Source organism: Cyclospora cayetanensis, unplaced genomic scaffold, assembly GCF_002999335.1.
Source record: "Cyclospora cayetanensis isolate NF1_C8 unplaced genomic scaffold, CcayRef3 CcayRef3_contig_69, whole genome shotgun sequence".
Classification (NCBI taxonomy): Eukaryota; Apicomplexa; class Conoidasida; order Eucoccidiorida; family Eimeriidae; genus Cyclospora; species Cyclospora cayetanensis.
The window spans coordinates 102,901-125,476 of NW_020312689.1; the positions used below are offsets into that span (position 1 = coordinate 102,901).

Sequence of the window (22,576 nt, forward strand, 5' to 3'; positions counted from 1 at the left end):
CAGCCGAGCACCAACAGCAGCCCCAGGGATCAAGGGAGTCTGGGGGATGATGTTCTGGGTAACTCTTTAACTGCATTGCACCGGCGCGTTACCAGCTGCATGCCATTGAATTCTAAGATACAAAATATCCACGTTCCTTCGTAGTACTCCGAAGGGTTTCTCTTCCCTAACTGGGGACCTTGTTGCGCTCGCCTGCACGGTTGCAGAGATCAGGCCTTTCTGGACTATGTGGACATGCGATGCCATGGCACCATATTCAGCAATTGAGCTCGCTTTTTCTATTCCATCAACGTTACCTGAACAAAGAAAGAACTACACTGTCCCCACATGGCCTCAGATCACTGGAGCGCACCCTCTTTCCGACAAATACCGATTATCCGGCTAAGCTGCACCGGCCCCTCCCAAACGATCGGGGCAGGCAGTCTGGCTTAAGTTGACCTCGTGGGGAGAAGAAGCTTTCCTGGCTGACACGCACTGCGATTATTGAGTGTGCCCTCATGGAAACTTCAGAAAAAAGCCCAAGGCTACGAATAGTGTGATCCTTGTGGATCGGCAACATGTCCCTACTCCACGAAGTATCAATTTACGCCGCTTCACTCCATTTTCACTCGGGCCTCCCTTGAAATATTTTTTCTACGTAGCTACATATGTGGTATATATATAACTGCATATGGTGTAGTGTATAGTTACGCGAATACATATCCTCTCCATGTGTTTGTATGTGTGTGTATGTGTGTGTTTGTGTGTATGTGTGTGTTTGTGTGTATGTGTGTGTGTGTGTATGTGTCGAGGCCTGTTTATTGTGACACTCCCACCCAGAGATCCTGTAGCGTGCACCCTCTTTTTCGCTTCGTACAAATACATAGAAGGGCAGAGGAGGCGCCTTTTCAGCAGCGCCGTCCCGTGTCAGTCTGTCGGCAACAGTGCGCGAGGCGTGGCATTGGTGGGCTGGTGATGCCCTCTGCTGGAGCTCGACTGTTGCCTTACCCCTTTCAGGGGAGCCCAAGGGGGCTAAAAAGACCTCTAAATAGTCCCCCAAGGGGAAGCCCGTTTACCGGCTCTACGTGGCGATCCAATTAAGCGGCATCGAGGAGAAAAGCAGGTGATGACCTATCAAATACAAAGGCAAGGCCACTCACAGGAGCCTGCTACAGCTCCTCCCGCTGGTGCAATGAAGGGCTGCCGCTGATCCTGGCTGGCAGTTCACTCCCTTCGAGTACTCGTGTAATTCCCGAGGTACCTGTTGCCCTAAGAACCCTTTTAAGGGTACTATCTAGGTGCTCCCTGTGGAGGCTTGGGGAGATCCACCCCAGCCGCATCGCGCGTGTCGCCACTGGCCTCGCATGCAGCAGCAGCTTGCGCAGCAGCTGCTGCTGTACCTTGAGTGTCTAAATGCCAAGGCGTGGCGTGGTAGAGCATTCGGGCTGCTGCCGCTGCCTCGTACGCCTCTGGTGAGCAAGCTGCAGCTGCTGTAGCTGGGAAGGCCTCGTGTTCATGCTGTGGAATCCCTCCCATTTGCTGGAGCATCAAACGGCTGCCTCTGCCGCAGCCTACTACGCCTCCTCCTGCTGCTGCTTGGTGGAGAGCAGCACTGGCTTGCGGGTGCAGAAAGCCGCACTGGAGCTGTTGAGGCTTCTCCGGAGGCGCGCGCTGCTGCTGCATGTGCTGCGGCGTCTGCTGCTGGCCTGCAGCGAAAAGCTGCGGCATTCCGTGCTGCAGCAGCAGCGGCTGCTGCTGCAGCTGACTGTTGATTCTCCTGCTTTTGCCGCTGTCGTGTCGGATGCGCTTCTGGCAGTGCAGCTGCTGGTGAGCCGCACTGCCTTTGAGCCTGCGTTTTTGTCGTGGCTGCAAGAGTTGCCGCTGCGGCAGCAGCTGCTGCTGCTGCAGGAGCTGGTTCTGCTGCTGCAGGCATGACGCAGCTGAACCTTGGATATTCGACACCTCGGGAGCGTAGCAGCACGCCGTCCGAACGTCTGACGCAGCATCCGCTGAGGAGACCGCTACTCCAGCAGCAGCAGCAGCAGCAGCAGCATCTGCTGCGGAGAAGGGGCTATTACCATTGGGGAGGGGAAGAGGACTGCTGCTGCTGGGGAGTCTCCACTCCTCTGACGTGGTGGCATGCACGTGGACGACGCGGAGACGCCCCCTGGATGCCTCCTCTTGTTGCTGCTGCAAGGGAAAAGCCAAAGGCTGCTGCCGCTGGAAGCCTTCTTGTCCACACAAAGTCTCGGCTGCGTCTGGGTGCCCCCACGCGATGTTTCTAAGGGGCGTGTTGCCTGGAGAGAGCAGCAGCGGCGTTACCATGCCACTCCACCAGCCGTCGTAAGGGAGGCCTCCTGACGCATGCCCCTCTGCTGGAGCTGCCAGACTGCCTCCTCTTGCTGCCGCTGCTGCTGCAGCGAAGGCTGGTGGAGTGTACAGGCTAGTTGCGCTCACGGGGAAGGCATCCTGAGGGGGGCCTGCATGCGGAGGGGTTGCCACGAGCGCCACAGGCGATGGCTCCTTTGTCAGACGGAGGGAAGTGGACGAAAGGGGGGCGGATTCTGGAGACGAGGAGGCGCCAAGCCGATGGAGCTGCTGCTGCGAAGGCTGGAGAGGCTGGTGCAGCAGGGGCGGCTGCTTGCCAGCGAAGTTGAGGACGGCGCCTTCGGAAGGCACCGCATGCGACGGATACTGCGGCGTCTCCTCCTCTCCACTGCTGGCACTGCAGCAACTGCAACTGTCGCTGCTGCTGCTCGCCAGGAGCTGCTGCAGAGAAGGGATCTCCAGGGGGAGGGCTTGCTGCTCTTGCTGCTCGGCGGCTGCAGCAGCCGAAACTGCTCCTGACCTGCTCCGCAGTCTTTTGCGGAAGCCAGCAGGGGCATGTCGAGCTGCTGCTGCTCGCCTCGCAGAGGGCGCTGGAGAAGTGGCTCCTGCATGTCTTCCCAAGAAGGCGCTCGTGCTGCTGCCGTTGGGGGAACGACCACACGGAGGAGGCCAGTATACCCCCCCCCCCCAAGAGGAAGCACTCACATCGCAAGTGCTATCAGGCGTTCCTCCTGCTTGATGCTGCAGCTGGCATGGCGTCAGCAAGGACTGTGCCGGCTGCAAGGAAGAAAGGGGATGCTGCTGCTGCTGCTGCTGTTGCTGCTGCTGCTGTTGCTGCTGCTGCTGCTGCTGCTGCTGCTGCTGCTGCTGCTGCTGTGCAAGGAGACTCCCTTGCACTTCGGATTTGGGAGGCGACGACGACGACAACACCCCAAGGTCCTCAAAGCTCGCAAGGCTCCTTCCCGTGCAGAGACTGCCGCCATGAGGCAGCCAGTGCTGAGGCTGGCAATGCACGAACGGTTTCTGCTCTTGTGCATGCACGCCAGGCAATAAGGGGTGCGCGTGGGCAGCTTCTGACGGCTCCCACTCGCACAGGAGAGGAACGGACACGGCTGCAGGCTCCGGAGCAGCTGCTGGCGCGACGGCTGCAACGGCTGCTGGCGCCTCGCTGCTGCTGGAACCCTCCTGATGATACGCATACGGCAAACCGAGGCAGCAGTCTTCGAGCTGCAGCTGCTGCGCTGCAGCAGCAGCCACGGCTTCCGCAGCCGTTGCTGCTCTGGGTGTACGTCCAGTTGTTGTCAAGTGCTTGCTGCTAGGATCGGCTGGGCTGTGCCCTATGCACCACTGCAGCTCTGGGAGTGGCGCATGGCTCGATAGGGGGGGGTGCAGCCTCCGGGGAAGCGTTGCCTGGCGTTGCTCCTGCTGCTTGCATGCATACCACTGTTGGGGGGAGAAGGGGGGGTCGGCATGGATCCCGTGCAGCAGAGGTCTCTCGACGGTGTTTTTACACTTGGCAGTCTCGAAGGCGTGAGGCCAAAGGGAAGGATCTGGCGAGAAGATGGGCACCCCCTCTGCAGCGGCGGCAAGAGCAGCGCTGCTGCGGGGAGAACGAGGAGGCGCTGTCTGCAGCCCAAAGAGCGACCTCTGCGGCTGCTGGCGATGCAGCTGCTGCTGCTGCCGTCTGCCGGTGCTGCCGCGCTTGTTGCTGGCTGCTCGGCTCCTGGCTTCTGCGGGAGAACACGAGGGGGGAGGGGATGGAGGCTGCAGAGGCTCCAGAGCGGCGTCGTAGGAAAGCGCTCCGCAGGAGTCTGCCGCTCGGAACGCGCAGTCCAACAGATCCGTCTGCTCCGGCCCTGTCTTAGGTGGGAGGAGTCTCTGTTGCTCTAGTTGGAGCTGAGAAGGGGGTCGCTGGCTCTGCGAAGGGCCAGGAGGAGAGGCTCCGAAGGCAGAGCGCGCATCCGGGGGAGGCGAGGAGAGAGTCGAGACGGATGTGGAGAAGCAGGCATCTGCTGTCGCGAGTGCAGTTCCTGCTGCAGAGCCACCACCACTCCCTTTGTGCTGCTGGAGCTCTCCTCGCCCCTTCCGAAGCCTCGGATAGTGCCGTTTGGCCTTAATTTCAGGAGTCTGCTGTCTCAACAGCGCCGCTGCTCCCCGCCGCCCCCCCCCGACGACGGTCCCTTTGCTTTCTGCTCCTGCCGCTTCCTCAGCTGCTGCTTTTCGAGCGGAGGAGGAAGCGGCGGCAGCGGCACCTGTCACAGAAGAGGTGTTGTCTTCGGATAAAGCCCCCGAACCTCCCACAGCCTCCGCGGGAGAAGCTGCCAGCGCTGCTGCGCCTTCTGCTGACGCAGCCGCCGCCGCTGCTGGCGCGGAAGGCTGCTGCTGCCGCTTCCTGCGAGCTTCCGCGGCAGCGTTTCTTTTCATCTGCAGAAGGTTGGCTAAGGTCACCTGATGGGGACCTCTCGCCCTTAGCTCCCTCACCCACTCGATTTTCAAGCCGTTGCTGCAACAGAAAGAGAGACACAGCTCCTCCACTTGACGCCAGCACCCGAGGAGATGCGCTGCGTGAAGCAGCTCCTTCACCGTCAACCCCCCCCAGTTCGTCGTATGGCCAGGAACCCCACGTCCTAAGACAATCCCGTGCTCCGACAGAATCTGCTTCTGCAGAAATCGCAAAAACAGCAAGCACACCGTGGCGGCGCATCCCGCGGTGGTCGCAGATGCGCAGATGCGGAGCAGCAGGCGGCAGGCGGCAGGCAGCAGGCGGCAGACGGCAGACAGCAGACACTGCCGCTCTTTCCGGTGGGAAAGGCGGGTGGCGCGAGAAGCAGCAGAAAGCGCAGAAAGCGAGAGATGGGCATGCATGCACACGCTTGGACAGCTGCGGGGGCATAGGCAACTTCATACGGTTCAGAAACAGCCCTTAAACGGAAAAAAAGCAGCACTCACACATCGCGCAGTGTCGAGCGAACGCCGCTGGTTAAGAACGCGCCTCAAAATGGCACGACCTTTGAGTCCAATGGGCAGATCAAATCCGGGGAACCACTGCAGCAAGGGCCCCTCAGTATTGGCGGATGCTGAGGCTGCTGCTGCTGCTGAGGCTGCTGCTTCTGACGGTGTACTTATGACAGATATCGATGGAATAGAGGAAGAAGGAGCAGCAGGAGAGGGAGCCTTCTCTTCTGGACGGCGGCTGCTGGTGGAGACTCGCTGCAGCAGCAACACGGGTTGCTCCTGCTGCTGTTGCTCCTGCTGCTGTTGCTCCTGTTGCTGCTGCTCTTTCTCCTCCAGCTGCTGCTGTTGCTGCTGCTCTTTCTCCTCCTGCTGCTGTTGCTCTTCCTCCTGCTCTCCGTCTCTCGCCTCTCTCTTGAACGGCAACGCGCAGACTCCCACCACGCATTCGCGAGAATCCGCTTCCTCCATCACCATCGGAGTACCTGTGGGCTGTGCAGCCATTGGCTGCGACCCCTTTTGTTGCTGCTGTTATTGCTGTTGTTACCGCTGCTGCTGCTGCTGCAGCCGTCGCGGAACCTCGGATGTCAATAACAGGTGCAACAACACAAAAACAAAACTACGCAGCAACACAGCACTGTAAGACAGGCCCCCCATCACGGCATTCTGCGTCACATCCACACACTGGTGCGTCTGTGCTGCTGCTGCTACCGCTGCTGCTGCTGCATAAAACCAGGAGACGCCAACTCGCCAGGTGTACGGGCATGCAGCCCCCTAGGAGCTGCTGCTGCTGCTGCTGCTGCTGCTGCTGCTGCTGCTTTCGGCCTGCTGGCTGCCAAGGGCTTTACTTCTGGAGCCGCTCTCGCCGCCAGTGGCGCTGCGTCGTTGCTAGAAAAGTGCTCAAATAGACAGAGGAATGCATGCACAAGCCGATGCGAGAACTCGCCATCCCCCGCATTCCCAAAGCGCGCAGTTGATACTCCCGGCTCAAATGCAGTCGACGCCCTCGCACTCGCCACTGCTGCTGCTCTGAGGTGGCGCGGCGCGCGAGGCTGCGTGAGAAAAGCAGGAGGGGCCCCCTTTGAGGGCCCCTCTCCCCAGCAACACTGGGGAGAGGGGGTGAGTCTCTCGCCACTCGCCGCGGTCGGCTATAGGGCCTGCCGCAGGAAGCTGGAAGCCACAGCTCGCCGCAATTGCTGCTCCCCCCGAGCTGGCTGTGACTTCGCGCACTGCGCTCGCTCCTCCCTCTTTGTTGTGGGGGTGTCGCTGCAGCTGCTCTTGCTCGGCCTTCTGCACACTACCTGAGACACCTGGATACCGATGCGTCACCGGAAGTCTCGAACTTGGCACTGGGCGCTGCTGCGCACCTATCAATGTTGCAGCGCCTCCTGGTGCCCTTGGAATCCCTGCGAGATGTCTATGAACACCAAAAATACGAATAAAGAGCGGTGTCAGTGAAGGGTGGGGTTGTTGTAGCCGGTACTGTCGGCTAGGGTATGCAAAAGGATGGCTTTTCGTACAGGAGGAACTGGCTTGAGACACAGTCGACCTGATACCAGGCCTTTTCCAGCCGAATCCGCTGAGCTGCTGCTGCTGCGATGGCAGCACGAGCAGCAGCAGCAGCAGCTCCTGGTGCTTCCGCACCGAGCGCTGTCTATCCTTCTCGCTGCAGCCTCAGAGTCTGGCCCTTCGTTTCCTGTGACTTCTTTTAAATAAACCAATTTCGCTTTGCCTTGGTATCGTATTCGCACCAAATCACGAATTCCTACAGTCTTTATACTCAGGCCTTCGTATACTTCCAACGCGGGTACCCCCGTGGATGTCTCGTCTCCCTATCGCTCACCGACTCCGAACCTACCTGACATTGCGCGCGCTACCCGCCGCTGCAAGAATGCTGTTTTCTCGCATATTACAGGCTCTGCGGATACCTTGTGTCGCTCATACGGCTATCGGTGGTCCCTTTTCACTATCCGTTCCGCCGGCACCCCAGCATAAATGAGGCGCCTACGTCCGCGTCAACAACCCCGCTTTGCCTTGCTATTAAAACATAGAAAAATGTATAGTTCGCACTTAATTTCTAGCATTTCACTGCATTTGGACAGCCCTGTGAAACAGTCGATTGCGTTCTTTGACTGCCTTTTGGCTCACTACGCCCCTGTCGCCTATTGGCCCCAACGTTCGCCTTACTTCATTGTTAGAATACTTCCGTGTCGATATCCGTCCTCCATCAACTACTGGAGCGACAGAAGCCTCAACCTGTACCGTGTCTGACAAAATAGAGGCGTAGCAGTCTCACGAGACCACTCTGACTGCGCCGTGCTCACTCCTGCTGCCCTTCTCACAAAACTCAGGGCTCCCCCACGTTCCCCTCAGTTCACGATCACAGTATTTCCGTGTGTCTTCATCCGTGACACTCGAGGTATTGGAGCATCAGAAGCCTCAATCTGTACCGTGTCTGACAGAATAGGGGTGTAGCAGACCGACCAGTCCACTCTGACTGCGCCGTGTTCACTCCTGTTGCCCTTGCGTTAAAACACTGCCGCTAGAGCTAGTGCGGTGAGAAGCGCTTCTCGGCGTCATAGTCTGGATTGGCACAGTAGCGCAGCCCATTACGGTGAACGTTCACCCCGATCGTAGCAGGAAGCCTAAAAGACCAGCTGCTTCCGCCACTGTTGCTCGCTGCCGAAGAGCAGCAAACGGGGGTAGTAAGCAACAGCATAGGACCCCCCTAAACTAGCAGTAAGACTTTCTGTAGACACCTGCATTAGCAGCAGCAGCGCCTGGGCTGCTGTAGGGTTCCCTAAGCCCTTAGAAAACAAATGGACGAAAGGAAGAATCCTCCGACCCCACAGGAGCAACAATCTCTGGACTGGGGGAGAGTAGGCCCTTTGTGCCATTTTGGAGATTTTCGGATCTCCCGTATCTTGAGTAACGCAGCGCCCATCAAAGCGCAGCTGCAGCTGCTTCCGCTGCTGCAGCTGCGCTGTTGCTGCCGAGTATTACCCCCTGCAGCACCCCCCTTGCTGCGTTTGTTGCGTGGGATAGTGAGGGTTACTAGCTAGCTGGACGCCTCCTTCCCTGAGGGAAACAGGTGATGCTGGTGCTTCGGACGCACGCCCTTCAGCCCGTTGGTTGTAAATCTCCTGGAGAAGATGCTCAAACACCAATTTCACATTTAGAGAGGTAACAGCAGAGGCCTCGCTGAAAAAGAGGCCGTTGCTTTGGGCAAAGCGAGCGGCTACTTCATATGGCACCTGCACCCAGGTACAGAAGAACCGACACCACAAGAAGGACCACCATGTAGGTTTCTCTTTGCCCTCAAGCACACAGAAGATTTAGCCAGACTGTTTGTAATAGGGTTAGCTGCCTGGGTAGGGGTGCCAGTACACCCTCCAGGGTTCGGCAGGTAGCTGAGACTTGCTCGCTGCCCACAGGAGTGCAGTGTCATGCGCCGAAAGAAAGAAGCTTCTGTGCATGGGTACAGATTCTGAGGGGGAATAAAAGCAGTCACCTCTCTAAGGGAAGGGTCCTTCTCGCAGAGATCGACCTTGTTGCCAACCATCATGACCACAATATCCGGCTCAGCATTCTGTCTGAGCTCCTCCAGCCACTTGCTGGCGTTCAAAAAGCTTTTCTTGCGTGTTACATCATATACCAAGAGAGCTCCAACTGCCCGTCGGTAGTGAGCGGAGGTGATGCTTCTGTAGCGCTCCTGCCCTGCTGTATCCCATATCTGCAACAACGCCGCGCAGGAACGCGCACTGCTTCTAGCGTTTTCTCATAGGAAGAAACAGTTGCAACTACCCCACCCCAAAAGCTTGTGCCGCTAAGGCAGCCACTCTTTAAAGGTCGCACCTGTGCCTTGACAGTCCCTCCAACGGCGAGTGGAACCGTTCGCGTGGCGAACTCGACGCCGATTGTTGCTTTGGGTGTTTTCGGCAACGTCCCTCTGGTGTATCGAGAGAGCAAGTGGGTCTTTCCCACGGTTGCGTCTCCCACCAGAATGATCTTGTAGAGGTGGTCGTACACCTCACTGCCTTGTTGTGGCTGTGCCATGGCGGCTGTGGGTGCTGCTGCTGCTGCAATGCGCGAGGGACCTCCGCTGTATAGACACTGCAGAGCCCTCAGCACTGCATGAGCATCTGCCACTGCTTCTCAAGAAGCAACTGCTGCCTCTACGGTGTCTTGGCAGCCCTAACACAGGCAAGAGCAGTTTCGGCGGGAGAAATTTGGGTAGCACCGTGCAGCACCCCTTGTACGCTGCAGCGCGGCAAATCTGCTGCCCTAGTCGGTTCCCGCAGGAGACCGTGTGTCGTAGTCGCTGCCTTTGCAGCCGCACGTGTGGCTCAATGCAGCAGAAAACTTCAGAGCTGCGGCTCCTGCTGTTGCTCCCAGGCAGGGCTGCTGTGCTTGTAGTAACGCTGCGCCTCCAGAGGGATGGTTTGGTCCGCAGCTTTTTCTAGAGGCGCACGAATCTGCAAAAGAGAAACAGCCTGGCCTTGTGTACGGACACGCAGACTGCAGGAAACGCACGCGTGTGAGAATCACCGCGAGTCAGCCAGGTGTCGCCGCAGCCGCCTCAGCAGCAGCAACGGCAGCAGCAGCAGCAGCAGGTATCCGCGTGTCTTGCACGATCCTCAAGAGTAAATCATCAACAGAAGTACAAAGGATGAAAATTTGCAGTTCAGACCTCTTGAAGGGCTTGCCGCGCTGCTACAGAACCGCCACCGTTGTTGCTGCAGCTGCCGCTGCTCCCGAGCCGCCGCTGCCGGTGCAACACCAGCAGCAGCAAAGGCAGCAGGACGACACTGCTCGAGCGCGTTCGCAACTACAGTACCTTTAATGACAGCAGCAGCAGCAACAACGACAGTCGTTAAAACTGCTTTGAAGCCGTGTAGCATTCCTCGCATGCGGCGTTGTGGTTTAGGAAGGCGTCAGCCGCGTGCCAGGCCTCCCACCCTCCCGGTCCAAATTACTGGATTCACTAGCAACAACAGCGGCTGCCATAAGCTGCACTGATTAAAAGCAAAAATATTAGGGAAGCCTCGGTTCTTGTGGCTGCGATAGCCATACACTGCGGAGCGCCTCTATTCCTACGCGTGCCGGGAGTTGCTGAAAATACGCTACATCTTTTTCTGCATCGGCTGGCAGCGCCGCACGAACCGCTCAGCGGTCGCTTCAGGCTTTGTTTCAATGGCAGCAAACGAACAGAAGTCTTGACGCTTCTTCCTTCCGGCGCACCCAGTAAGAAGTGTCACAGGCTTATGCGACCGCAGCACCAGCAGCGATACGAAGAGCACGATTCCACAAAAAGCAAGCCATGCATCATTGATGTGTCCTGCTGCTGAGCAGGAGGCGCGTGAAAACAGCCCTTGAGCACCAGACATGCCCCTTTCCTTCCACTCCCTTCTCCTTCCCTGACACAGCGGTAGTCCTCTTCTTGGCTGACGGAAGAATTAGCTGCTTGGGCTGTACCACGACGCACGCTGGAAACTACTCCTGCTAGCCTCTAGCTCCTTTTGTCAGGGCCCAAGCCATTAATTCGAGTTCACTCGGCGCCTTTTTTCGCACTGCACGAGGAGGGAGCTTCGTTATGATGATGTATTGCGTGTCTACGTGTGTCTGTGTGCAAACTCCTTCTCAGGTGCTTACTCCCTGCTGTACAGTGACAATGGCAGCGCCTGCGGTGAGCGCTGTTTCAATGTCTATCAGAAAGAAGGCTGTCTTGCACAAAAACACATTTTCCCTGCTTCGCGACTCACCGCCATTGTCTCCTGCCTCCGTTCGAGCTCTTGAGTGCCGTAGTGCCTCGTCTGTCCTTCATGCTGCGCCAACTCTCTGTCTGCATCCGCTTTCGTCGTCTGTTCTTCCTCTCTGTCTCCTCCCTAGCTGTATAAAGCCTTTCTCACAGTTCCCACCCACCACTATCTTCTCCTCTTCCGGTAGCTGACCCCAGCCTCTCTGTGCCGTGTCTCCTTCCCCGGATGTTGCCTCCACCTGTTGCGCAGTGCCTTTGTGCCAATAGCAGCTCTTGCACCAGCAGCAGCATACACAGCAGGCGCTGGTCGCCTGCTGTCTATGCGAGGCGTAGGCCTCTTAGAGCTCTTGCTGCACCCCTGCAGTGTGCAGTAGAACGCTAAGACACTTGGCCTTTCGCGTGTGTTCTGTGCTGCTGCTGCGTTTGCAGGGAAAGGAGCAGCACGACTACCTCTTTAAGTTTATCATTATTGGAGATGCCGGGGCGGGAAAGTCGTGTTTGTTGCATCAGTTCATTGAAAACAAATGTACGGAAGCCTCACCCCTGCGGGCACTGATGAGTCTTAGCTAGCACTTGTGCATGCATGCGGCCTCACCGCGCCTTTTTGCTCCTCCGGTTAAAACACCAACTCTGACATCCCTTCAGCAGCGGCAACAGCGCTGCGGCAGTATGGCTGCCGAGGGGACTGCATCGTGCGAGTCTGTGCATGCGTCTGCGCGCAGTCCGCAAGGGTGCCAGCCACACTATTGGCGTAGAGTTTGCCTCAAAAGTCATCAGCATCGGCGGACGGAGGATCAAGCTGCAAATTTGGGATACAGCCGGGCAGGAGAGGTACAGATCTGTTACGCGCAGCTACTATCGGGGAGCAGCAGGAGCTCTCCTCGTGTACGATATATCCAAGTAAGCAAACGCGCTCCTGGTGTCTCCGCTGAGGAGAGGCGAGAGGAAAGCGGGGGGAGGGAAAAGAAGCGCAGGCGTGCTGGGAGCTCAAGTGGCCGCTGCCGTCTGTGCGTTCACCCGCTGTTAAGCGCCTTGTAGGACTGCTGCTGCACTCCTACAAGAAAAGTTACAACTGCCTGCTCAAGCAGCGCAGCAACAAAAGGCATTGCTGATCGAGGCCCCTTCCCCCCTCTCGCGCTGCACTGTGTGGCGTGCTCTCCCGATGTCACGCCTCTTGCAGATTCTGCCGGAGCTGCGCTCAATGTGGTGTTGGCTCAGTCGCGAATCGTATAATCACTTGATTAATTGGCTGGCGGATGCTCGTTCTTTGGCTCGCGCGGATATCTCTATCGCCATTGTTGGTGCGTTGCGTCACGTCCATGTCGCCTCTCGGTGCCTCAAGTTGCCTCGTCCTTACTGTTTTTCCACGCCAGCACCCCCACGCCTCATTTCTTGTGTGTGCTGCCTGCCGTAAAGGCTCTGCTGCCTTGCAATGCTAGTTTCGCTCTCGTGAGGCAGTGCCTCCTCGTACCAACCCTTCTGCCAAGTCTCTGCGAGAGAGAGACAGAGAGAGCCACCTTTGCTGCTGTCTTTATCGACCGGTGCTCTTGGTGCTTTTGCCCAGGCAACAAGATCGATGTCAGGGAAAAGAGGGCTGTGACCTTCCTGGAGGCTTCGCGTTTTGCACAAGAAAACGGTATCGCTGTAACCGCATTTCCCTTTACCTGGAGACGCCCTTATCTCCTGCTATCAGCACCTCTCTGCAAGCTGTGCTAGAACCTCTTTCTGCTTTTCCCCAAGGGATCCGCAGCCTACTTTGCCGCGCTGTCTCTTTATGAGGTGGTGCTCCTTAAAATGCGCGGGAAGCGGGGGGGGGGAAGGGCCTATCCGAACAGTAGCTGTGTCGTTTTTCTTTTGCCCTTACACATTTCGCCGGCTGTCTGCTGCACGGGGTTGGGCTTTTTTGCTTGTGGCACTCCTCAGACGTCCTCTTCTTGGAAACAAGCGCACTCACAGGGGAGGGTGTCTCTGATGTCTTTGTTCGCGTCGCGCGCCTCATTCTCAGCAAGATCGAAGATGGTGCGACAGCTTTGCGGGTGCCCTGTCGCTTGAGAAAAACCAAAAACGATGGGTGTCAGCCCCTGCTGCTTCACCCTTCCGCCTCACATAGGGGGCCTTTGCGACTTTTCTTGTGTCTCTGCTCAGGCCTCATAGATGCCAATGCGATGGCGGCGGGCTTACGGGCGACTGGCACTCAGCTTGCTGATGGTGAGGCTTGTGCTGCTGGGCAGACTCTCGGCAAATATCTACATATATATAAATATATATATATTTATTTATTTATTTACTTTTATAGGTATTTGCCGCCTCCTTGCCTGCCTCACTCTGGGCCTGAATGCCGTAGATATACATAGAGGCTCCCTATCTTCGCCCCTTGCAAGTGTGTTTCGCATGCTTCTACACGCGAATATATCTGTCCTCTGGTGTGCCTATGCCCCTACGCCATCCTTCATGAAGAAGAGATGTGGGCGGTTCTTTCGTTTCCCCAGTAAGACTCTCAACTGTATACCCACGGTAAAAACCAGCTTTGTGACTTTTGCTCTATCCCCCTATGCAGAAGGAGCCAAGACGGAATCCTCTTCGTGCTCCTGCTGAGCTGCCGCCCCTCACACAGCGACAGCCGCTTTAAGGCACTACCAGGGCCTTGAAATACATTTGCAGCAGAAGAGTGCACCTGTGGCAGCGGCAACCCGGTAGTATATATACCGTTTTTTCTCAGGATGCATCTAGGGCGTCCGGTATTTCCTCAGGTGTCTAAGTGCCCTTAGTCCTCCTCTCCGTGCTTGTCATTTTATCTGTGGTTTGATTCACTCTAACTGGCTAATTGAGTCCTTCCGAAAAGCTGCACGGTCAGAGCCAGAACGAGCACAGATCCTGCGTATTAGAAGCAGGCGAGGGGCTGAAAGTGTAGGGAACAAGCCTTGGTGGTATCGACCTGGCTGGTGCGTGCTTTGCAGCACCCCACTGTGACGTAGTGCCGTCATCCCTAGTCAATTTGTTCAGCCCTTCTGTGCACACCTCACGTTCGAGGCTTCTGGCGCTTTGCATAGTGGCTGTCCACACACTGGAGTTGTATGCAGTGTTGTGGGAAGTGGCGTTGGCTTGGCTGATGGCATACGGGACGGGCTTCGAAGGAGAGGCAGAGATGAGGCACCCGCAGCTTGTAGGAAAATCACGGAGAGTTCGCACACAGGTGTGGCTTGCGTTAGATTTTTTTATCGGAATGCAGTGCGGGGAGAGCCCTAAGGTGGTCTACCCATGCCTGTCATTCCCTCGCCTGTTCCCCCCCTCCAACAGGAAGCAGTCCTCCAAACGGCTGAACAATTGGGTTGAGAGTTGGGGGCACCGATGGCTTTCAGGGGACACTAATGTTGTCTAATTGAGAAGGCCATCAGTTCCACCAGCCATTAAATCCTGGAAGTGGGCCTGCACAGCAAGTGACGGAGACCCTCTACCCCAGAACTATGCTAGAGGGTGCCCGCGTATATCTTTGCGTAAGCATAATGCCGATCCCCCTGCAGTAGACAGGATCGAATGCGGCGATATTCTAGTGTGTGGTGTTGGCGGCTCGCGGCCGCTCTGCCAAGGATCCTGATGAGGAGCTGAAGCGAGCCTCGTCGTGGGAGTGGCTACCAAGCTAGCTGCACAGGAAACAGAATCTACTTTTTTCCTTTCACTACAGTGTATTTGCCTGTCGTCGGGGCCTTTTGCTGCGCTTGGTTCTGTTGAGGAGGTAACCGGTTGGGCGGAAAAGTAGCGAACTGTGGCCGGTGATTTTTATCACACGCGAGTTGTGCATGCACCATAAATGAGACGTCTTCACAAGGGCTGTCGGCAGGGAAAGAAAGGCCTCTGCATTTTTTAGAATGAAACGAAATCATCAGGCTGAGTGAGCCTAGAGATTAACATATGGCACTAGACGTCCTTCAGTGGCGCTAAGACCGGATCGTGCATCAAGGAAAGCTGCCCAGTTTTTCTTGGTTGGTTATTCAGGTGTTGGCTGGCCACTTAGGGAGAGTGATCTCAAGGCGCCAGCGCGTGCACTTTTCTTCACTGGAACTAAAAGTGGCATGGATGCGGAGTTCATTGTAAAGCTGGAAGTGCACTAGGCGAATCAGCACGCCAGTGGTTCTTGGCAGCTTCTACATGATGCAGCTCTGGACTTGGCGGTGAACTTTGCGTTTTTGCGCGGAGTACAGAAAAGGTAGTTGCGTTTCGCCCACTATCTACAAAGGTGGCATTGCTGTCGTTTGATCACTGCGCCGCAAAATCATACAGGAAATCACCATCCCGGTTTCCCACAAGGCCTAGGGTGCACCTGGCCACATGTCTGCTCCTGCCCCTCAAAACTGCAGCAATCGGTAAACGAACAAAAAAATGCAAGCCAGCAGAGGAAACATCAAGCATCCAGACCCTGCTGGGCATGCATGATAGCATGTCATCGCTTGGAAGCCTGATGAGGCTGCGGCATCGCAGAAACGCCAGCCTTAAGAGCATGCTTCAGCTCAGCCTGCAAGGCAGACACTATTTCATCACAACTAGAACAAAGACGAGCACTGTCTTTACAGCGCCTTCCGTGAGGTTCATCTACCCTTGCAGACAATAGAGGTGACTGATTTCACAGATACTCTTTTCATTCGGATGAATTCGGTGCATGTACACCACTAGTCCCTAATATTAGACGCACGTCCTTGCCAGAAGGCCTTGGAAGGCTTTCAGGCTTTGCTGCAGTTCAGGCAGGGTCTTTGCAGCAAGGGTTACCCTACAGGCACATGACCCTTCTATCCTCATGGCCAGTGCATGCCAGCGCTAAGGAAGCGACAGATCTTCCCCCATTCTCTGCTCCTTCTTAGGTAACTCATATCGACCGGCGTAACAAAATGTACTATTGCTCTCCAGCAAGGGCTGGTGGCAGCGCCATCGAGACTTTGTGTAGAATGATTGTCTCTTGGCCTCTAGTGAGTAAGTCTGGTGTAAAAAGGCTATCACTGTAGGCGTGTCGGCACTGCAATCCCCTACACGTATATTCAAACGACGCAATGCAACTTGTTACTTCGGCTGCTGTTCCCCATCACCACTGCTAGTCGAGCGGGCACTCCGGGTAACAGTTTTGAATTATTTCCTTCAAAGCGATATAACACTGCAGCGACGCTGTCGCACTCGCTCGAGCAATAGTGTGTCCTCGTGACAGAGTAACCCCAAAGGTGCTACAGTCTCAGTGGCAGTGAGACAAAAGCACATGTTGACGCTCTTCAACAAGACACCACAGAAATGCATAGTGGCTAGCCGCTAGGCGCACCAGCCAATTTGCCAATTCTTTTCTAGTTCGTAACAGAGCCCGAGTACTGTAGTAAAGGATGCTTTAGAGTTGCCAAGCGTGCTACAATCAGTGCCTTGGTCCACTTCGTCATGGACTTGCGCGATAGGCTCAGCGAGGGATGTTATCAGCACTGACAGATCTAGTTGTGTGCTAGTGCTCTAGGGCATTAAACAAGGTGAGAGGGCTGCCACCAGAGGATTCTAAGGGTGCAACAGTGTATGCATCCAGCTAGCTAAGGATCATCATCCACGTGCTCGTGTTTCCGCAATCCCAGCGAAAAGGGCAGGTAGATTCTTGGCGGCAGAGGCGGGTACAAGAGCCCGTATATACCTTCCCTTGTCTTGAAAGGCTGTGTTTCACAGCAACGTCTACAAAGAAACCACCACACTTTGTGCGCAGCGGCTTGAAATTGCGAAGCTCGTGCTACAACAAGACCATCCTCGTCAGGGATATTCTCGGGTTTCCCGGCATATAGAATGGTTGGAGTCTAATTTCACTTGAACTTGCGTGTGCATACTAAAGATGAGTCCCTTGCTGCCAATCTGTCACGCTCCCTACTGCCTAAAGCTTTGCTTCGGGAACTTCCTGGCACCCCGTGCTACAGTGACTGTAGATTAGAGGCCCCCTTTGCGTGTAGTGAATGCATGTGGGGCAAAATCCCGCACATGGCTGCCTTAAAGGCAGTGCACGGCCCCCTTTTGTCAGCGAAGCAGAAACGATCACACACTGAAGCTCTCGCATACGCCCCGTAACCAGTGGTGTGGCCCGTGGTGTAGTGCAAGATGCTTTCCCCCTACGAGAACTCCTTGGGTACTTGAACCAGCTAAATTTACCGCAAAAGTCTTTTTGCGCAGATGAAAGGGGATTGTGTATGGTATCCTGGCGGTTTCTGTACTCTCGGACGTTAGCAGCGCTGTTGCTTGTGCTGCACGTGCTGCTGCATGTGGCCCTGTGCGTTCGAGTTGGCATGGGGCGCACTGGCACTTTGCACGAAGAGTTGAGCGATGCAGAACACCTCAATTTGTCCGTTATCTCTTATATGAGAGAAAGAGGCAACAAGAGGCGATCGATTTCGAAGACCTGTGAGACGCCCTCGAGGCACCTCAATCCAGCGACCCTACGCCGCCTTGAGGCATCCTCACGCATTGCAGCACCGGGAGCGAAAACTGCTGCTGATCTTGCTGCATCGCATTCCGTGCAGCAAGAAGGCTTTTGCCTGCCGGAATGGAAAACACAGACGGGGAAGGGGGCCCCCACGGGGGGCCCCCCGAAGAACCCAGTGCCCATCAGCAGCAGCCCGAGCCACAGGACAAAGGTGATTTCAATACCGCCCCCAAGGTGGAGCTTTTGGGAAGGCAGCGCAGCGTCAAATTTGGGGATAGCACTCAACAAATGGATGACAGCAACAGCGTCGAGCGCATCAACCGCAGCGGTAGCGACAGCTCGGATACCCCCAAGCAGTCTGCAGTGGACTCTGCATCATCCACAGTAGACTCAGGCAACCGAGAGCCTCCTTCTTCTGGCTCTGCGGCATTGCCTTGTGGCGACATTACGGACAGCAGTCACAGCGCAGTTGGAAGCAGCACAGCAGAGGATGGATCTGCTCAGCTCCTCAGACGCCGTACGACCCGCCTGCAGCGCATAGGTTCGCGGTGTTACGAGGGTACCACCAAGCCCAACCCTAAGCCAATCGACGCGGCGTCTAAGGCTGCAGAGTCTGCTGCCTTGCTGAAAAAATCCTCGAAGGCACACACTTCAGAGACTACAGCTCTTCCTAGTGTGAGACTTTAGGGCCTTAGGCTTTGGCTTCTAGGCGTATGCGGGGTGGCTTTGGAGCGCTTGTTCTACTGCCGTACTGATGCAGAGCGAGGGCTGCTCCCACGAGGGCGTCTAGCTAAGGGGGTAGAGCGCTCGCTTGCATGCGAGAGGTATAGAGGGATTTTTTGCTTATGCCGTACTGGGTAACACGAAAAACCTTTTCCTCAAAGATTCTGCTGCTAGCAGTACCGAAACGTCGCCATTCTACATGCTTTGGACAAAAATCCAGTTGGATATGACATGCGCATCTATTTTGGATACTCTTGCCTCCGGCATCCTTATGCCGCCAGCGGCACAGTTGCTGCTTTTGCTGTCGTGTTGCAGCCTCCCCACGCGCCGTCTAAGGACCTCAGTGGCTTCTACATGAAGCTGCTGGGCGAGGATTGGGAGGAGCAGCTGCAGGAGATCAATGCCCAGGAAGTTGAAAATGTTTTTGACGGTGAGATGCTGCTGCCACGGTAGTTGTTGCTGCTGCTACGGTGTTGAAGTCATCAATGGGGCCTAGTGGTGCATGCAGCTTATTGGATGCTGGCAAGCTGTCTTCGGCCGACATCCGCGAACTGTCTGTTTTCTGCAGGAGAGAGTGCGACCTGTAAGGACGGCGTAGACCTTGAAGGCTTAAATATTCCTAAAGCTGAGAATTACCAGGGGAAGTTCAGGCAGCGCATTAGAAGAAGAGACGCAAACCGGAACCAAGACTTAAGGTGAGCACGTTCGTAAAGCTGGTGCGGCTGCTAACCGCGTTTGTGTCGTGTCACTGTTACGTTTTGCATCCGTCAGTTCTCGCTATCCACCCGTGCAGAGGCCGAATGCTGGTTAGCTAGGAGGCTGGTTCTCCTTCTTTGGACTTGGCCCTCTACTTTCTAGCTGCCCTCTACTTCCTAGCTGCCCTCTACTTTCTAGCTAGGCGTATAACGAGCTGGAGTCGGGTTGTCACCTTTTTCTTTGACAGCTGGTAGGGGTTCCTTCTGTCTGGCTGTGTTTACGCCCTCCTCAGTGACCAGGTTGCGGATGATCTTCAAGTTGCAGATGACGAGCCTCTCATCTCAGCCGACGAAATAGCGTGAGCAGGCGCTAAATCCTAAGCCCTTTGGCGAATGCCGTGATACTTGAACAGCAAAGTAAGGTTTAAGGGTTCCAGATGTAGTGTTTCCTGTCTAGGGGAGTTGGCTTTTCTTTATTGGTCCCAGGGAAATCAGAGAGAGCGCGTGGAGGCCTGTGGGGGAGGCCATTCCCCCTCTCAACACTCTTGGATTGGGATACCACCAAGCGTGGGATGTTGGAAAGAAAGGATGCCTGGCAGCGAAGGTCGACGTCATTTGGACGCCGTCGTTGGCTTCGAACAGGCTAAGATTCTTCGTCATGGACGGTACTGATCCAGGTGTGTGCGCTTGAGATGGTTGTTGAACCATGCAAACAGAGGGATTTAAGTACAGACATAAACCAGAACTGAGGGCACCCAGGGGGACTACTGCTCCACTCCTAGTCGTCTGCCTGCCCCTCCACACATCCCCGCAAACGGCGGCACGTGGGACCACTCCTCAGCGTGTCCACTCGACTCAATGTCAGCAGTATCATGAAGTACAAACTAGGGAGTCACGGGAAGCACGGCCCCATTCGTGCCTCAGTCTGGCTGTAGGGGGCTAAATCTCAAGCCCACAACTCCCCTCAGATCCTCCTGCGAGCTCAGGATCAAGAGGGGAGACCCTTCTTTCCCACATCGTCTGTTTTGCTGCTGTCCATGCTGCTGATGCTGGCACTGGTGTTCTGCCGCGGCTGCTTCAGAGTCGTTTCTTACGTATTACAGCAAGTCGGATCTGCAAGCAGCGCGAGGACTCTCTTCAGAAAAGTTGGGATCTATAAGCGCCTGGGATCTGCGGGACGGCCACTGGACGTATCCGAAAGCGAAGGTTTTTATAAGGCGATCGGACAAGCGCAACAGGGACTGTATCTTGGAGAACTTCGCCTCAGACTTTTATGATGCGATGCTTGTTTGTCTTTGGTGAGGGTCAGCGACACGTGTTGAGGGCTAATGGAGTTGAAGGGCAGCCATTTTTTGAGGTCTCCCACCTCCTCTGAGGGTTGCAAGTAGTGCACCTCCCCCCTTTACGCGTTTGTGTCTGCCGCTTTTTTTCTCGGAGGAGAGGACGTTGGGCCTTGTCTCTACCTCCACTCAGTAATTTCGGTTTTTGACGAAATCGCTCATCTCAGCAGCGTCTGAATGAATGCATTTATCGGTGTGCGCATGTACGCAAGTGTGTCTTTGTGGATACTTTTCTGTGGAGAACCTAGTTTGTCATTGTTTCAGGCAGCAGCAAAACTTGTTGCCTTTGCTTCACAGTGCCTGTGTCTCTTTTGTTCAAGCAAGGGCCTCGGTTCTCTGTGATGGTGTCTGCGCGCATCTCGCGCCGCTCAGGGAAATGGAAACGCAGGCAAAGATTGAGCTGCTGAAGAAGCAGAGAAGGCAGGAACGCAGCAGGAACCGCCGGTCGGGCTCCGTCTCCAGCACAGCTGCAGCGCATGCGAGTGGCAGACTCTCTGCAGCGGTTGTTTCCTATAAAGGAGGGCATGTCCTCCCCCTGCAAGGAACGGCTGCAGGTGGAACCTCCGGAGAGGGGCTCAAAGGGCCCCGAAAGCCCAGGCAGTCGATCGTTCTCAGCTTAGTCCGCGAGATTCGCCTGATTGGGGAAAGGGAGTGGGTTGTTAAGTGGGTTAAGGAGAGGCTACAACGACAGAGAGGCAAGAAACTGAGCAAGGGCCCCCCTGGAGCGCTGCTGAATGGCGTGCTCCCCGAAGCTCGTGTAGTTCGTTCTTTAGCTGAGGCTTCTCCTTCCAGCGGAACCACATCTCCGACACAGGAGCATGGAGAGCGGAGGCAGACTGAAGGCCGTCAAATGGCTCGCAAACCTCCGGGGATTCCTGTGGTTCCAGATATCGTAGAGTCAGCTATTTTGTCTGCCCAGCTGTCCCCCAGGGGCAGAGAGGTGCAATCGCAGGCCCTTTTTGGATGAGACGCTGCAGCAGTCAAAATATTGGCGCAAAGACGCAGCAGTGAATACTTGGGAATGCTGTGTGGGCGCTCTCTCTCTAAATGTACCTCGTTTTTCCCTGTTGATCGAGGAACCGCTACTCGTGGCGGTCAGTCTTTCGCGAGTCCCCCCGGATCCTCGAGTGGGGAAGCTACAATTAGGCAACTTTTCTCCACTTTTGGCTCTTTGGCGGCTAACACAATGAGCTTTTGCTGGACTTTTTGCAGCACATCAAGAGAGAAACCGATGATTTCTAGTGTTCACCTTGGAGCAAGTACCTCGTTATCTCCTTAGAGCCTTGTGCATTTTTCTTCCCCATTTTGATTGTTGGGCTAGTCTTCCATACATTTTCGACCCGTGAATCCTTGTTGCTGTGGACTGCAGTGGTGAGTGATGCTGCAATAGGCGCGACTACGGCAGTGGCTGCCTTCTGGGCTCGCCGCTACGGTCATGCATACATTGAATGGACACAAAAGGCACTGATGTCTCCGTACTTGAGCGCCTTCTGGGGTGCATGGAACGAAAAATGTAGAACGGGTAGTTTTTGTCATAGTGAAGTCCCTGCAGGCTGTGGCTATACGGCAACTATAAAAACTGGTACCCATTTTCTCTTTAGTCGTTCTATGTGTGTTGTCCATATGAAGCTTTTCAATTCATCTTGTGGCATTTCATCACATTTCTTGGGCCATATCACCCTTTTTTGGGCTCGTTGCAAAGCCCCTCGGCGGCACGTCTGTGCTCGCGTTCAGACAATAGCGCACTGCAAATAAAGCAAATCTACATTCGAGCTGAGAGAACAGGAGCTTTTGTCTACATGCTGTCTTGTTTGAAGAGCCATTAACCACAGTGGATACTTTAGATTTCAAAACCGCGCTGACCCGGGATCGAACCAGGGACCTTTAGATCTTCAGTCTAACGCTCTCCCAACTGAGCTATCAGCGCCAGGCGGAAGGCCCTGCTCAGCAGCACAATTTTGGTTTTCAACTAAGAAAGCCTTTTGGCAATTTTCAGTATTTGTACAAGAGATTCAAGGAGAAAAGCGGCCTGGAGACACTCCAGGAGTAGCTCTAGCGTCGCCAGCCAGGTCACTCCTTCTTTCAAGCCTCTATATCCGAAGACGTCTGGACGCAGCCCTACAAAATAGCAAGAACTCAACGCAAGTAAAATGAAGCGCCGATCGGTCTGTTGGTATAATGATGGGAGACCACGGTACTATCTAAAACTTTGGCGTGGCCGTGCCTCTTGCTGGGCTGCGACGCATGTATTGGAGAGACCTAAGCCCCAAAATTGCTTTTTGCAGGGGAAATTAAAACATCATTCTTTACGAGAAAAACTGTGTGCAGCTCGGAGACACCCAGGATGGCTAAGGAATAGACAGTTGCTTCCTTGTGG

General features: G+C 55.5%; 4 protein-coding genes and 1 non-coding gene across 5 annotated transcripts; 2 read left to right on the top strand and 3 right to left on the bottom strand.

The window, feature by feature from the left end:
- Positions 1 to 1,269: 1,269 nt before the first annotated feature.
- On the bottom strand, positions 1,270 to 5,707 carry LOC34619683 (Holliday junction resolvase MOC1, chloroplastic). Its single transcript, XM_026335423.1, has 9 exons — positions 5,668 to 5,707; positions 5,257 to 5,417; positions 4,549 to 4,968; positions 3,953 to 4,368; positions 3,472 to 3,700; positions 2,625 to 3,048; positions 2,208 to 2,336; positions 1,686 to 2,036; positions 1,270 to 1,508 (listed from the first exon to the last, which is right to left on the bottom strand). Exons 1-9 carry the CDS (start codon positions 5,705 to 5,707, stop codon positions 1,270 to 1,272), a joined length of 2,409 nt encoding a protein of 802 aa, XP_026191208.1.
- A 539-nt stretch (positions 5,708 to 6,246) lies between these two features.
- On the bottom strand, positions 6,247 to 9,315 carry LOC34617610 (ras-related protein Rab-25). The gene is made up of 5 exons (XM_026335424.1): positions 9,115 to 9,315; positions 8,771 to 8,992; positions 8,315 to 8,513; positions 6,911 to 7,024; positions 6,247 to 6,665 (listed from the first exon to the last, which is right to left on the bottom strand). Exons 1-5 carry the CDS (start codon positions 9,313 to 9,315, stop codon positions 6,247 to 6,249), a joined length of 1,155 nt encoding a protein of 384 aa, XP_026191209.1.
- Positions 9,316 to 10,930: 1,615 nt separating this feature from the next.
- Positions 10,931 to 14,612, top strand: LOC34617609 (ras-related protein Rab-4B). Its single transcript, XM_026335425.1, has 8 exons — positions 10,931 to 10,945; positions 11,447 to 11,543; positions 11,740 to 11,917; positions 12,236 to 12,318; positions 12,582 to 12,653; positions 12,941 to 13,036; positions 13,163 to 13,244; positions 14,405 to 14,612. Exons 1-8 carry the CDS (start codon positions 10,931 to 10,933, stop codon positions 14,610 to 14,612), a joined length of 831 nt encoding a protein of 276 aa, XP_026191210.1.
- A 2,949-nt stretch (positions 14,613 to 17,561) lies between these two features.
- LOC34617608 lies at positions 17,562 to 21,166 on the top strand. Its single transcript, XM_026335427.1, has 7 exons — positions 17,562 to 18,116; positions 18,480 to 18,594; positions 18,733 to 18,859; positions 19,153 to 19,218; positions 19,346 to 19,536; positions 19,941 to 20,157; positions 20,572 to 21,166. The coding sequence occupies exons 1-7, from the start codon at positions 17,562 to 17,564 to the stop codon at positions 21,164 to 21,166; spliced, it is 1,866 nt and encodes a 621-aa protein (XP_026191212.1).
- Positions 21,167 to 22,053: 887 nt separating this feature from the next.
- Positions 22,054 to 22,126, bottom strand: Trnaf-gaa. Its single transcript has one exon. It is a non-coding gene; the product is annotated as a tRNA-Phe (tRNA).
- Positions 22,127 to 22,576: the final 450 nt, after the last annotated feature.